We start from the raw sequence: 15,494 nt of genomic DNA, 5'->3' as shown, positions 1-15,494 counted from the left end.
ACGAAAAGCCGAAACGCGGAACGAAAACTATTACGAAAATAAGCTGTCAAATGTCAACGAGGGGAGCGCCGATGGGTCTGATTTGATTGTTAAAAATTTTCGGACAGACCTACAAGGATGGTATCCACCCTATCCACCCGAGTATCCACCTACAGAGACTGTATATTCGCGACTATCGAAGCTGAAAAAGATTTTTAAGCCTGTTCGCACTTACACGAAATCCCATGCCGAACTGTCATTGTATGAATGATGACAGAAGCAAAAATGCTTCCCTCTTCTTTTTTCTCACATAAAAACCAAAAACCAAACAAATAAACCTTTGCACGGTGTCTAACCTCAACTCTGGTTTGACGTTTTTGTGTGTTTTGTTTTGATTCCCTTTGTAACCTAATTTTATTGCTAGTGTGTTTATTACTTGTAATTCGTACAACTTGTTTGCGGAAACAGGAAATGCCCGACTTTTCCGAAGCAAGAAAATGATGTCAGTTCTGCACAACATATATTTTTGTCATTTTAGCTGTTTTTTGCTTCTGGGTCTTGCGAATAAGTAATCAAAACAAACCCCACAACACAGTCAAACCTGGGACGAAAAAAAACGCACTGACATCTGCGTGCAATGCTTTATATCAGCAACTTCGTAGTCGCGAATAGATTACAGAGGCGACATATGCCGTTTTCGTTTTTGAGGTGTAGCTACACCGTTTGGTGCTACACTTTTCGTTGGATAAACGAACGCTCGCGGTACAGTAGCAGTGATGTGGTATAGGTGTGTTGGTGTTTTCCTATCTGCATCAGCTACACTCTCTTTTTTTCTGGTGTAGCTGGTGCAGAAAAAGTGTATAGCAATGGTGTAGCACAAAAATCGAAAACGAACAGTTTTGGTGCAAAAAGAGCTACACCGGTGTAGCTACACCACAAAACCGAAAACGACAATAGATATATTTACTATTTCAAATGTGTCCACCTCATCATAACAGCTCTTGAGGGTCTTGCCACATACTGTTACGGGACTCGACAGCTCAAGATCGTATTAAAAAAAGTCCACAACTTTCGTAAAATATTCATCAATACCCCCGTCAATACCGGTAAATATATTTAGCACCGGGTAAAAGTTTGTAAATATGGATAAATATCCCAGGTAACCAGTAAGCATTTCCAATGCAATTTAAAAGCAAGCAAATAAGCATTTAAGCTGCCTTAAATGCTACTCAAATGCTATTTTGGCAAAATATGCGGCTACTTTACTGCTACCCCTCTTACAGTGCTGACAATGCTTATTTGCAGCTAGTTCCCGACAAGAAGAATTTAAATAGAATTGTGGATGCCAATTTTCAACAGTTCTGCAGTCAAAAGGCTGATAAACAGCAACCTGCAGTATAAAACGCCAGGGATGCTAATAGACGATTGATTTACTGCTTATACTAATGCTTATTGGTTACCTGGTATATTTAATATATTTAATAAATTTGAAGTGATTCGCCCTGTGGTTAATTTAGTGTTTTGCGTTGAAATTAAACTACGAAACGACGTCCATGCTATCGCTAGAGTTCCAGTATTTTTGTTGACTGCGCCTAACGGCATCTCGCTGCAAGCAGAGTACTGTAGACGTTAGCAAATTAACGAAGCAATGGATCAATGAATGTAGCTAATTTTGGAGTGACAACTACTTGTTTCTGGCGCTCGTGTCCATTAAACCGTCTTAATATACTAGCGCCAAAAGTGTTGGCAGAGTCAGGTTTCGGATCACTCGGAAATAAAATGCACTCCTATCATGGAGAAAGGTAATTTAATAATAATCGTAAGCATGAAAAAACGCGGTTACATTTTTGTATAACTGTATCTGTCAAAGTGTGTGAAGAGCAAAAAACAAATACACTGAATGAAAAAAATAGTAATAATAAATACGATCTGTGTTGCCATACCAACACTCCTCCTCAACGCATATCGTTCCCTTAGTTCATGATATCAAGGCCACACCGTTTTCTTAATTCACATAACCGAATTCTTGAAAGCGGCTTCGTTAAGAGATCAGCTCGCATTGTCTCACTTGGGCAATATTGATACTCTACTGCACCAGTCTGTTTCAAATCCTTGGTGAAGTAATACTTGGTATCTATGTGCTTGGTACGGTTACTGAATTTGTCACAGTCTAACATCTGCAAACAGCTTTGATTGTCGTCGTACATCCGAATCTTCACTACGTTTTCTCCCAAGTCGACCATCAATCGCTTAAGCCACAGTGCTTCCTGTGAAGCTTCTGAAAGTGCTACAAATTCTGCTTCAGCTGTTGAAAGCGAAACGCAAGACTGTTTACGGCACGCCCAAGAAATCGTTCCACCACTATACTGAAAAACAAAGCCACTATTTGATTTTCGTCCATCACGGCATTCCGCCCAGTCAGCGTCTGCATACCCAACCAATCCTGATTCATCATCCCTATTGCTTAGTCGAAGGCACAGATTTACGGTGCCTTTAAGATAACGTACTACTCGCTTCAGTTCATTCCAGTCTCGCTGAGAGGGTTTACTAGTTTTCCGACTAAGGATAGATATAGACGCAGCTATGTCAGGGCGCGAATTAACTGCTATGAACAACAACTTTCCAACCAACCGTTGATAATCATTGTTATTCGGTAGCAAAGTTACATCTTCCTCTTGCTTTTCATATCCGGTGTCCAGTGGAATTGCAGAAACTTTAGCGTTGTCCAAGCCAGCGGTTCTTACAACATCGTCAATGTAACGTTGCTGACTTATAAAGTAATCTCCTCCTGCATCCCGTACAACATCAACACCCAGATACTGCCGTATATCTCCCAAACTGCTGATGACAAAATTCTTCTTCAGAGCCTGTTCCAAAGATACGATGATAGCATTATCCTCACTTGAAACGATCAGGTCATCGACGTAGACAAGAACAAAGCTAATCTTATCCCCAACATTCTTTCGATATAAACACGGATCCGAATCGCACTTCTGAAAACCTTCTTTAACTAAAACCTCATGAAGACGATTATTCCAGGATCGCGCCGCTTGCTTCAGCCCGTACAAGCTTTTCTTTAGACGACACACCTTGTTTTCTGCACCATCTACAGTAAACCCAGGAGGTTGACGGATATAGATCTCCTCCTCAAGGTTGCCGTACAGAAAAGCTGATTTTACATCATACTGTCGCACTATCATACGCCTCTTTGCAGCAATAGATAAAAGTGCCCTAAAAGTGGTCAAACGCACTACTGGCGCAAAGATTTCATCATATTCAGTTCCATACCGCTGATTAAAGCCTTGGGCAACAAGTCGTGCCCTGAAACGTTTAACTTTTCCATCGGCATCCCGCTTCATCTTGTATACCCATTTGCTTCCAAGTGCCCGTCTTCCTGGTGGTAAGTCGACGATTTCCCAGGTTTCGTTTGCTTTAATAGACTCTAACTCCTCTAGCATAGCATGTCGCCATTCATCTCTGAACTCACTAGCTTGCGACTCTGCATAGCTCCGAGGCTCCATCTCTAACTCTCCTGCAGCGCAGGCATACCTTTGCGGCAAAATACCCCTAGTTACTCGATCCGATCGACGGACGGCTAGTTGCAAAGGATCGTTATCATCGTCACCCAAGAAACATTCAGTATCAACCCACTCTTCATCAGGGTCTTCAACTACCACTGCAGGAGCATCAGGTTCAGGGACAAAAACATCATCTATTACCCTATTATTGCCGGATTTAGGATCAGACGGAACGCTCAGTGGGACAATGACTTCATCCACTGGAGGCTCTATAATTGGATCAAACGTATTCAGAAATCTAACGTCTCTGCTTATTGTGATTTTACCAGTATTACTATCAACCAAACGATATCCCTTGGTTCCTTCGCTGTACCCCACAAACTTCAGCTTCACAGCCTTCTCGTCTAGTTTTCCTCGTTTTTGTTTAGGTATATGACAATAAACATCAATTCCGAATTGTTTGATTTCATTCATATTCGGTTTTTGCCCGAACCATCGTTCATAAGGAGTGTCTTCAATTGAACGAGATGGTAAGCGATTTTGCATGTAATTCGCCGTCATCACCGCCTCGCCCCAAAAACGATCATCAAGCCCCGCATCAATTAACATACATCGTGCCATCTCAACAAGATACCGATTTTTTCTTTCGGCCACCCCGTTCTGCTGTGGAGAATATGGGGTAGTGAGCTGACTAATGATACCGTTTGTTTTGAGATATTTTCGTACCTGTTTGCCTATGTATTCGCCGCCTCGATCAGACCGAAGAACTTTCGGTTTACGTCCGAACTGAGTCTTTGCCATCTCGACGAACTCTTTCAGCTTTTCCAGCGTGTCGGATTTTCTTCGCACTATGTACACGACGGTATATCTGCTGTGATCGTCAATGAACGTAAGAAAATACCTCCGACCACCTAGCGATGCGGTTTGCATCGGTCCGCAAATATCGGTGTGCACCAAATCCATCACTGCGGACGACTTACATTCAGATGCTTTCGGAAAGGAACTTCTGTGCATTTTTCCTTTTATACACACTTCACATACGTCTTCGCAACTGCACTCTACTACTTCAAAACCGTCGGCCAACTCACACATTCTCAAGATTGCGTCTGAATTTCTGTGGCCCAACCGGTGATGCCAACGATGAATACAGTCATTGTCCTTACGCACTAGTGACGCAGACTCGCCGTTCACTCGCAAAACAAACAAATTGTATTTCAAATCCGCGTATGCGCCGACTATGCCGTCACGAGTAATACCAGCTCCTGCGCTATCGAATGTCACCACAAAACCTTTACGCACAAGTATCTTAACGGACAAAAGATTAGTATTCATTTCTGGAACGAACAATGCCCCTTCCACTGTAATTTCGCGACTTCTGTTCTCGTTGTCTAATACTTTTATCACACCGCGTCCGCGACCTTTTGCTATCACACGAGCACCGTTAGCTACATATACCACCTCTCGAACGCTTTCGTCAAGAGTGTCGAAAAAATCGCGATGATTCACTATGTGGCACGTAGCACCCGAATCTAAAATCCATAGTCTTTCTGCTGAGTCAGTGCCAGTAATAAGAAATGCCCAATGAAAATTTTTATCCGGAACACTCACCACATTGTGAACTTTTTCTTCATTTTGGTTTGCATCTTTGGTTTTCTTCCAGTCTTTAAACTTTTCGCAATCGACCTTTTTGTGCCCGGACTTTTTACAGAAATAGCACTTTATACTATTAACACTTGGTCCGGCACGCAATGCTACCTCAAGATCATCACTCTCAAACCGATTTTTACGCTTTTGCCACTCATCAATTAACTTGCCTTTTACATAATTCAACGTTAAGTCATCGTCCGAACGTGCCTCCATAGCAGTAACAAGAGTATCGTAGTCCTCAGATAAACTGCTAAGCAATATCGCAACGAGCCAATAATCATCGAGTATTTTATCCTCCTGCATATCATTAAGCTTTTCAAACAGTTCCGTAAGGCGATCGATATGTGATTCCATATCACCGTAGGCTTCAAGCTTCAAACGGCAAATTTTCTTCATAAGCGAAACCTTTGTAGTGAGCGTACGTTTGACATGGAATTTCTCCAAATTTTTCCATGCCTCAGCCGCTGATTTGGCTTTCCTGATGTGGATTAACTGACCGTCTTCCACTGCCAAACCAATCGTGGCCATCGCTTGGTCATTTTTGCTGGTCCATTCCGGGGTTACCTCCTCAGGCTTCTCCTCGCTAATCACGGTCCAATTACCTTCCTTCACAAGGAGCAGCTTCATCCGGAAGCTCCAATTATCGTAATTCGAACTATTCAGCTTGGGAAAAGATGCTACTTTTTCACCGGTAGCCATGGCAACGAAACCGAACCGACGCAATTAACTGCGAATCAAAAACAACTCACAATATAGTTCCGCGCACTTTAGCCGCTGATTTAGCCGGGCCAATAACCTGTTGGCAGAGTCAGGTTTCGGATCACTCGGAAATAAAATGCACTCCTATCATGGAGAAAGGTAATTTAATAATAATCGTAAGCATGAAAAAACGCGGTTACATTTTTGTATAACTGTATCTGTCAAAGTGTGTGAAGAGCAAAAAACAAATACACTGAATGAAAAAAATAGTAATAATAAATACGATCTGTGTTGCCATACCAACAAAAAGAAAGTCGTTGTCACTTCAAAACCCAGCTATCTTCAATGATCCATTGGAATAAGAACTATCAGATTTCCGTAATAATGTTACGGCTAACGCGACGAAGTGTGGGTCAGCATAAATCAGCATAATGTCAGCATGGCATGAGCTCAATAGCCTTCTCAGGTCATTAACGATGATGGTGTTGCTGATATTGTTCAGAATTTTGTATGAGAAAAATAGAGAGGGAAGTATTTTTGCTTTTGTCATTACACACATGGTGACAGTTCGGACTCGGAGTGAGATTTGCTGTAAGTGCGAGCAGTATCCAGCTTTCCACGAGCGAAAATGGCGGATATTGAGCACAAGTGGGCACAATCTTTTGACATTCATTGAAGGAGCGTCGAGTTCGCCCTGACGGAGTTACTATGGATACATTCATAATTGTTTGTTGTTCGAGTGTAAAAATGTAAACATTGTTTAATTTTGCAGATCAGCTGAAGTGAAAAATAAATAAACGGATTCAAACTTTTATAGTGGTTTGCGGCCATAATTTGCCGAAGGCACTGGCTCAGAATACTTTTTCACAATCGTGCGAATTAAATATTCGAAACATTACACGTTAACGCAAATATTAACTTCATGGTGGTCGAGCCGTTGTCAAGTTTGCTCTCGAACAGCGTCTCGACTTGATAAGGAACTTTCCGTTGCGCATTTGGACATTCTCCCTGAAATTTGAGAAAACTGCAAAGCCACAATCCATAAAACTTGTCTGTTCAATTATGTTCCTCTTTAGCTGATCTGCAAAATTGAACAATGTTTACATTTTTACATTCGAACAACAAACAATCATGAATGTATCTATAGTAACTCCGTCAGGGCGAACTCGACGCTCCTCCAATGCATGTCAAAAGATCGTGCCCACTTGTACTCAATATCCGCCATTATCGCTCGTGGAAAGCTGGATTACGTAATCTCTTTTACTATTGCTGATTGCAAGAAAAAAATTACCGTCAAAAGAGCGTAATCGCTCTTAAAAATGATATTTTAGATTGAATCGTTTAAGTGTCTTCAGCACGCTTATTGGTTGGAATATGACGAAAAAGTGCACTGAAGTTACCGATACGATTCAAACTAAAATAACACTCTTAGGATACCGCCAGAGTGCAAGCGACATGCGACGCGACGCGACATTTCTTGCAAGAAATGTCGCGTCGCGTCGCATGTCGCTTGATGCACTCTGGCGGTACCCTTATGATTGCGCAGTTTTGATGGTAAAATTTTTCGTGCAATCAGCAATACCATCAACACAAATAAATCTCCCAATATCGGACCCCTGGAAATGTCGAAAGCCAAAGAATGCAGCCAGTTTTTTATATCGGCACGAACAGCTCTATCCAGTTGTCAAAACTTAAAAGTCAACCTAAAATATGTAAAATATCGAAGTGCAACAGTGATGTGCAGCTTGAACAATAGTGAAAAATGTGAAATTAGTTTGAAAACTAGAAATAGTTTGATGTTTATTTTACAAAAAGCGAAGCATCGAGTGTTTGCGAACTGAATTTTGTAGTACTTGAAGTTCTAACGGATAAATTCGGTCGGTTTTGAGCGGACTTAAATCGCATCGTGAACTACAGAAGGAATTGTGGGGCTGACGCTACGCCCTCAATAGACCTGCCTGCCTATAGTTATAGCCGTTATGTGGAGGGACCGGGAGTGTTTTGCTTTTTACAGGAATCCTTAGGAAAAGGTTAAAATTGTGTTCGGAAGCACTAATATTTGATTTGCTTTATTCTTTTAATTTATTTTACTTGGGGGAAATGTGAATTTTGAACTGCCACGGACAAATTGTGATCTAATGTGAATGAACATTGAAACAACCTACACGACCTGAAAATGATACAGGCCATCGAAGATGTCAGTGATTGTGTGCCACTGTATCTGCCGCATAGCCTGTACCTTAAACCTTCATCGAAGTTTAATGTGTCGGTGGCACTACCGAATGCCATTACCGGCAAGACCATCTCCAATTATGAAGTCATGGAGAAAATGCGTCAAATGATCCTGCCAGATAAATTTTCGATGCTAAAGGTAGGAACTAATTAAAATTTCTTAGCAAGCTGTCATAATCCTTAACAGATTCGTTCTCTATCGCAGGTCTCGAAAAGCACGGTCGGTTTTATCCGCTTCGAATGTGAACTTGAAGATCGTGGCAAATTGCGCCATGTGCTAGGACGACTGGATGGGCGTCCTATTCGACTAGCCGGATTTAGTGAATCCGTGAAACTACGGGCCTCGGAGGCAAAAGATGATTTTCCAACAAGGCACGATTGGGACTCGTTCTTTCGAGACGCACGCAATATGGACGAAATGAAAGCGGGTGAACGACCGGATACAATACATCTCTCCAATTTGCCGATTAAATGGTTTTGCCCTCGTCACCAAGAAAATGATGACAGCGCAAAGCCGAGTGAGAGTATTTTCAAGCGGATATTCGAAAAATTCGGCGATGTTCGTTGTGTCGATATTCCAATTTGCGACCCATATCGAGCGCAGATGAAGTCACACATGTCTGGAATGCAAAAGTTTAGTTTCGATCAGGAGATGTACTTTGAGGGGTAAGTTGGCCGGTGAAGGGGAATTGTCCGAATTTGTATACTAAATTCGTATTCTTTCAATCTATAGCTACGTTCAATTTAGCGAGTATGTTGGCTTTGTCAAAGCTATGGATGAATTCCGTGGGATGAAATTGGTCCGAAAAGAAGCGGATAGAAATTCAGCTATATCCATATCAGTGGAATTTGATCGTACGAAACACCTGAGTGATGCTTCGATTAAGAAGCGAAAGGTGGTTCGCGACCGGTTAATCGCCACGGATCGCGAAAAGGAGGAACAGGAAAAGAAACGGATTGCTGAAGAGAAGGCAAAGAAAGAGCGCGAGAGGTTTGCCTTTTTTTCTGAAAACTTTTTTTCTTTTTTGGCTTTCGTTTTAATGTAGGATTTTCTGCCTAATTAAAATCAAAGGTAAAGGGTGATAATTAACAAATAACATTGAATGTCTTGCCTTCCGTTAAGTTTAGTTGTAATGACTATGGGAAGGCTCGATAGTCTGTTGCCTTTTTTCCTACAGCGGTTTCTAATCTAGCCATTTTCAACACCTGATTGCGAGTTAGTGGCTAAACAAAGCTGCAAATTTACGATGACTTTGGGAACTCTACGCTTCCCTGGGGTCATCGAACAGTTCTGTATGCATTTCCACTTGTATATTTCACAGAAAACGACAGGAGGAACTGGTCAAAGCGGAAGAATTAAAGCGAATGCAACGCGAGCAACGTCGAAAGGAGAAGCATTTACAGAAGCTGCGGCAACGAGAGTCAGATGAAATTAGTCTTAAAATTCTACAGGAGGAAAGGAAACTGATGGAAACGCAACGGAAGCTAGAAAGCATTAGACTGTTGGATGCACTATTTGAAAGGATAAAGGTAGAAATCAAATACTTTATTCACCTTAATTTTGCCCAAATTTATTTTTTAAATGTTACTCGTGCTAATGGTAGCTCCATTGCAATACCATTTAATGTTGCTTGCCAAACTGCTATACAAGCTATTGGCGTTTGGCCTTCATATTCCGAAGATCATTCTCAGCACTCGTTTCTCAAATAATACAACAACTCGTAGTTCGTAGATCCCCTCTTGCATTGTCTACGTTTCATGCCTCTTCTGACAACCGGTCTAATGGGCGTCTTGTATCAAGGTAAACTTTTACGGGGGTTGTGTCTGTTCGACCGCATTCGTCACAAGCACATAGTAAGCATAATATCTTCCGCTGATAATACGCCTTCGAATCTTCCGGCTGGTATCATTGTCCACCGTCCGTCACCAGTCACATATCCATTTTACATTGAAATTGTATAATGAGAGTTTGTGAAACTCAAATTATCATATAATTCCAATGTTGTTTTGCAGTCAAAGTGAACAATAAGTTGTTTTGCAGTCATGCATTTCCTCATATACAACTCATGAATGTGAATTATAAAGCAGTGCAGATGATTTCAATATCAAGTTATATATTAATCATATATCCAGGGGTATTAAGTTTACTTACTTACTTATTCAGCTTCAGGTGGTTGTTTCCTCTAATGTACGAAGTCGTCTCCATTCCACTCGGTCCATGGCCGCAATTCGCTAGCCACGTAGTCTACGTAGGGTCCGCAGGTCGCCTTCCACTTGATCGATCCATCTTGCTCGCTGCGCGCCCCGCAATCTCGTTTCAATCGAATCGTTATTGAGAACTTTTTTAACCGGCAGTCGTCCGACATACTCACGACATGCCCAGCCCATCGCAGGCGACTGATTTTTGCGGTGTGAGCGATGGGTGGTTCCCAAACAACTGATGCAATTCATGGTTCATGCGCATCCTCCACGTTCCGTCTTCCATCTGCACTCCGCCGTAGATGGTGCGCAACACATTCCGTTCGAAAAGGATGCGTTGGTCCTCCACGAGCATAGTCCATGTCTCATGGCCGTAAAGGACTACCGGTCTAATTGGCGTCTTGTAGATTGTTAACTTCGTGCGGCGGTGAATTTTGTTCGACCGCAGCGTCCTACGGAGTCCAAAGTAGACACGATTTCCTGCCATAATGCGTCTTTGTATTTCTCTGCTGGTGTCGTTGTCTGCGGTAACCAGTGAGCCCAGATACACGAACTCTTCTACCACCTCGATTTCATCACCGTCTAAATGAATCCGGGGAGGGAGGTCAGCATTCACTTCTTTAGAACCTCTTCCTTTCATGTATTTTGTTTTCGATACATTAATGACAAGTCCAAGCCGGTTGGCTTCATTTTTTAGTCCGATGTACGTTTCCGACATCCTCTCAAAGGTACGTGTAATGATGTCAACGTCGTCAGCGAAACCAAGAAGCTTGATGGACTTCGTGAATATCGTGCCACTCGTGTCTATACCCGCTCTTCTTACACCCTCCAAAACGATGTTGAACAGCAAACATGAAAGCCCATCACCTTGCCGTAACCCTCTTCGAGATCCAAAGGGACTCGAAACTGCCCCTGATACTCGAACAACACACATTACTCGATCCATCGTCGCCTTTAACAATCGCGTTAGTTTATACGGAAATCTGTAGTAGTGCATAATCTGCCATAGCTGATCTCGTTCGATCGTGTCGTACGCCGATTTGAAGTCGATGAATAAATGATGCGTTGTATTCACAACATTTCTGCAATACTTGCCGTAGCGCGAAAATCTGGTCCGTGGTGGCACGGGCACACATGAATCCCGCTTGATATTGCCCCACGAACTCCTTTGCAAATGGTGATAATCGACGACATAAAAGTTGAAAGAGTACCTTGTAGGCGGCGTTCAACAGTGTGATTGTGCGGTAATTACAACAATCCAACTTGTCGCCCTTTTTGTAGATCGGACACACGATGCCTTTCGTCCACTCCACCGGTAGTAGCTCCTCCTCCCAAATCTTGACAATGACCCAGTGCAGCGCTCTAGCCAGTGCGTTCCCACCGTATTTCAGCAGCTCGCCGGGTAGCTGATCAGCCCCAGCCGCTTTATTGTTCTTCAGCCGACCGATCTCTTCTGCTACCTCCGGGAGGTCAGGGGCTGGTATTCTGTCGTCTTCTGCACGTGCTCCAAGATCTATTGCCATATCGTCACCTCCATGTTCAGCTACATCGCTGTTAAGGTGCTCGTCATAATACTGCTTCCACCTCTCGATCACCTCACGTTCGTTCGTGAGAAGATTGCCGTCTGAGTCTCGACACATATCGGCCTGCGGCACATAGCCTTTGCGCGAACGGTTTAACTTCTCGTAGAACCTCCGTTTATCGTTAGCACGGTACAGTTCTTTCCTCGCTTCGCGATCTCGATCTTCCTGTTGGCGCTTTTTCCTCCGGAAGACCGAGTTTTGCCTGTTCCGTGCTTGTTTATATCGATCCACATTCGCCCTCGTACGGTGTTGCAGCATTCTCGCACGTGCTGCATTCTTCTCCTGCACTAATTGCTCGCATTTACCGTCGAACCAATCGTTTCTTCGGTTCGGATTCATTGTACCTAGTGCCGCTAGAGCAGTACTACCGATGGCAGTCTGAATGCCTTTCCAACCATCTTCAAGAGTTGCTGCGCCATGTTACTCTTCCGTTGGTAGCGCTGCTTCCAGCTGCCGCGCGTATTCCTGGGCAACTCCGGTGTCTCGTAGCTGCTCGATGTTCGGTCGCGGCGTACGACTTCGACGCGTGTTATGCACGCGTAGAACGCCTCCTTCTCGTCATCGGGTCTCCCTTCATGTGGGCAGTGCACATTGATGATACTGTAATTGAAGAAACGGCCCTTAATCCTCAACTTGCACTTCCTTCGTTGATCGGTTGCCAACCAATCACACGCTGGCGCATCTGTCCCAGTACTATAAAGCCAGTTCCCAGCTCGTTGGAGGTGCCACAGCTCTGGTAGAAAGAAGCCGCTCGATGCTCGCTTTTCCATACCTTCTGTCCTATCCAGCAAAGTTCCTGCAGTGCTACGACTTCGAGGTTTGGAGATGTAGTTCGTCGTAGATTATCCTATCGCAACCCGGGAAGCCGAGCGATTTGCAATTCCATATCCCGAGTTTCCAATCGTACTCCTTATTTCGCCGCGTAGGCCGACGCCGATTGTTCCGATCCCTATTTTCTTCTTCGTTGTTGGTAACTTTTTGTTTTCCAGGGCGGTTTGTTGGGCCTACCCCTTATCCCCTGTCTCGCCGGAGGACCATCGTGCACAGTACTATTTAGAGTCCCTGCTGGCACGAGGACGAGTATAATAATCAGCCGCCCCTAACATGGAGAACAGACGCTGTTTGAGCCGCACCTCCTTGGTGAACATACGCTCATGTTTGACGAAGCATTTCCTCTACCGCCATGCTAAGGTTACCGCGCTAATATTCGCGCCGCACCTCCCACTTCGCTATTGTCAGATTGACAGCATTGCCCAGGCTACGCCGCATTTGGTATCATATGACTCGTGGAGGCGTGAGGCGGGAGCTTGAGAGGACCAGAGCTGTGTTTGACGCTCCTTCCAGGTTCATTTTAAACTCGCCAAGTATCATCATGTCTAGGTCAACTCGATAACTAGAAAACTAGTGGACATGATGACACTGGGCGAGTTTATAATCAACTCACAATCTCCCTAACTAGCAGCCAGCAAACTCGCTTAATGTGATTGAGGACTTACATATGCCGCCCGGTGGGGCCTACTAACTTTGCCCGTAGAGATTTGATGGAATGCCCGGTCCTGACTTCTGTACTTAGTTCTAACTTTGCTTGAGCATCTGTAAGAAGTTGATTTCCTTGCGCATATTGCGTATCATTCATCTGATTTTATTTACTAATTTTAACGTAAACGCCATGTTCAAATTTGATGAATTTCTAATTTAAGCTCTTCTATCTTTACGAAACTTTGTTTACCAAAAATATACCAAAAAACATTTCTATCTTTACAGACTAAACAGGCTTTACTATCCGGCAAAGCTATCAAAGTTATAAAAACGGAAACCGTTAAGCAACCTTCGTCAAACAAAAAGGCGGACAAAATGAAGGCCACTCAGGAAAAAGAGATTGAAAAAATGCGCGTACGCGTGAAGAGCGTCCGTGATGGGAACCTACTGAAGAATTTTCTCGGAACATCTGGTCGGGCTTCTGCTAGCAAATCTCGCTCGCCAAGCATAAACAGCATCAGCTCGGACGACAGCATTCTCAACGACTATCCCGTAGATGCTAAAAAGAAGAAGAAAAAGAAGAAATCCAGCTCCGATCTTAGCTCTACCAATTCGGACATTTCAGAGAACGAAGAAGTTGAGGATACGCAGGAAGGAACCAGTGCTGCCGTTCCATATCCTGTGGCACCATCGGTGATGCCACCGGGAGCCTACCCCGGAATGTATCCGGGATTTGATTGGGCTGCATTAGGATATCCGTACGCTTATGATCCGTTTTATGCGCAACGAGCTGGATATTATGCGAGTGCCATGGCCTATCGCGGATTTCGTGGGGCTCCACGCGGCTCAAGATTTCCAAGAAGCCGAGGTAGGGGAGCCTATCGTGGACGTGGCTACGAATATTACCGAGAGAGAGATGATTACGGTGACTACGACTATCATGATCGAGATAGAGAACGCGACCGTGATCGATCCAGAACGCGGTCGTACTCGCGCTCAAGATCAAGATCTCGTTCCAGATCTCATCGTAGACGTTCTCGCAGCAGAAGTCGTAGTCGTTCTAGAGGACGCAGCCGGTCCCGTCGTTCCAGGAGCAGATCTCGATCATCTCGATCAAGTTCCAGGTCAAGATCTAGCCGTCGATCTAGAACGAGATCACGATCGAAATCCCGTCGATCAGAATCTAAATCAAAAAAATTAGTACAGGTTTCAAAGCCCACATCTAAACACCTTGCTTCCACAATAAGAAACTCACGATCACGATCAAAGTCCCGATCGAGAACTCGATCAAGATCACGCTATCGCCATCGATCGAAGCATCGTCATCGGTCTTATACAAGACGTTCACATTCAAAAGAACCGGACGATGAAACCGTTCCCGAGTCATTTCGAAAGCACCGAATTGTACTGCAAACTGACAAGCTAGTCAAATCGGCTAAGGAAATCGAGGAGGAAGTTCGTGAACAGCTGCGCAAACAACAAGAAGAAGAGGATCGTCAATTAAAAGAAGATGAAGGCAAAAAATATCAAACAGAAAACGATGCAGAGCCAGTGCAAACTAATAATCACAAACGGTCCAAGCGCTCATCGCAGTCGAAGTCGCAATCGCCATCCGATTCCTTACGAAATCACTCTTATCGTAGGCGCTCTCGCTCTCGTACTGCAAGTAAAGGTCGCTCGAATGCATCCATCACTAGAAAACAGCGTAAAGCATCTTCCAGGTCTAGATCCACTTCGAGTGAGAAAAGTTCCAATGACAAGCGTCGACGACATTCTCCTCGTTCAAAATCACCCAGAAACTCGCCAGAAGCTCAAAACAACAGTGATGGACAAAAGCGCTATACAAAAAATAGTTCACAATCAGAACGTTCCGAACGGAAACGCAGATCTCACTCGACCGACGGTGCACAAGTAACCGTTTCCAAGCGTAGAGACAAAGCTGACAGCTATGCCAGCTAAATATTGGTTTTAGAAATTTGTTCGCTCGACTGGTATAGATTTGCATTAACTATTGTTTTAACATTGGTAGGAACAGATTCAATCATTTCAAAATTCATTAAATTTGCAAAAATTGTGAATTATGTTTTACAGTGTGAATAAATAAATGACGTTGCGGCATGCGTTATGGCCTTGGCTCAAAGCCATATAAAACAATATT

The 15,494-nt window shown here is 43.6% G+C and overlaps 1 protein-coding gene across 4 annotated transcripts; it reads left to right on the top strand.

Moving 5' to 3' along the window:
• The first annotated feature begins 7,571 nt into the window (after nt 1-7,571).
• Nucleotides 7,572-15,494, top strand: LOC128741126 (A-kinase anchor protein 17A). 4 transcript variants are annotated; one of them, XM_053836715.1, is made up of 6 exons: nt 7,572-7,607; nt 8,029-8,214; nt 8,263-8,741; nt 8,809-9,066; nt 9,398-9,605; nt 13,622-15,494. In XM_053836715.1, exons 2-6 carry the CDS (start codon nt 8,164-8,166, stop codon nt 15,293-15,295), a joined length of 2,670 nt encoding a protein of 889 aa, XP_053692690.1. In that variant the 5' UTR covers nt 7,572-7,607; nt 8,029-8,163; the 3' UTR covers nt 15,296-15,494. The 4 variants fall into 4 exon arrangements, with proteins under 4 accessions (XP_053692690.1, XP_053692689.1, XP_053692688.1 ...); XM_053836714.1 differs by having other exon boundaries at nt 7,575-7,720; XM_053836713.1 differs by having other exon boundaries at nt 7,575-8,214; nt 8,281-8,741.

This window comes from Sabethes cyaneus, chromosome 3 (assembly GCF_943734655.1).
Source record: "Sabethes cyaneus chromosome 3, idSabCyanKW18_F2, whole genome shotgun sequence".
NCBI lineage: Eukaryota > Metazoa > Arthropoda > Insecta > Diptera > Culicidae > Sabethes > Sabethes cyaneus.
The sequence above is the reverse complement of the archived record's forward strand: the minus strand, read 5'-3'. Positions and strand labels throughout refer to the sequence as shown.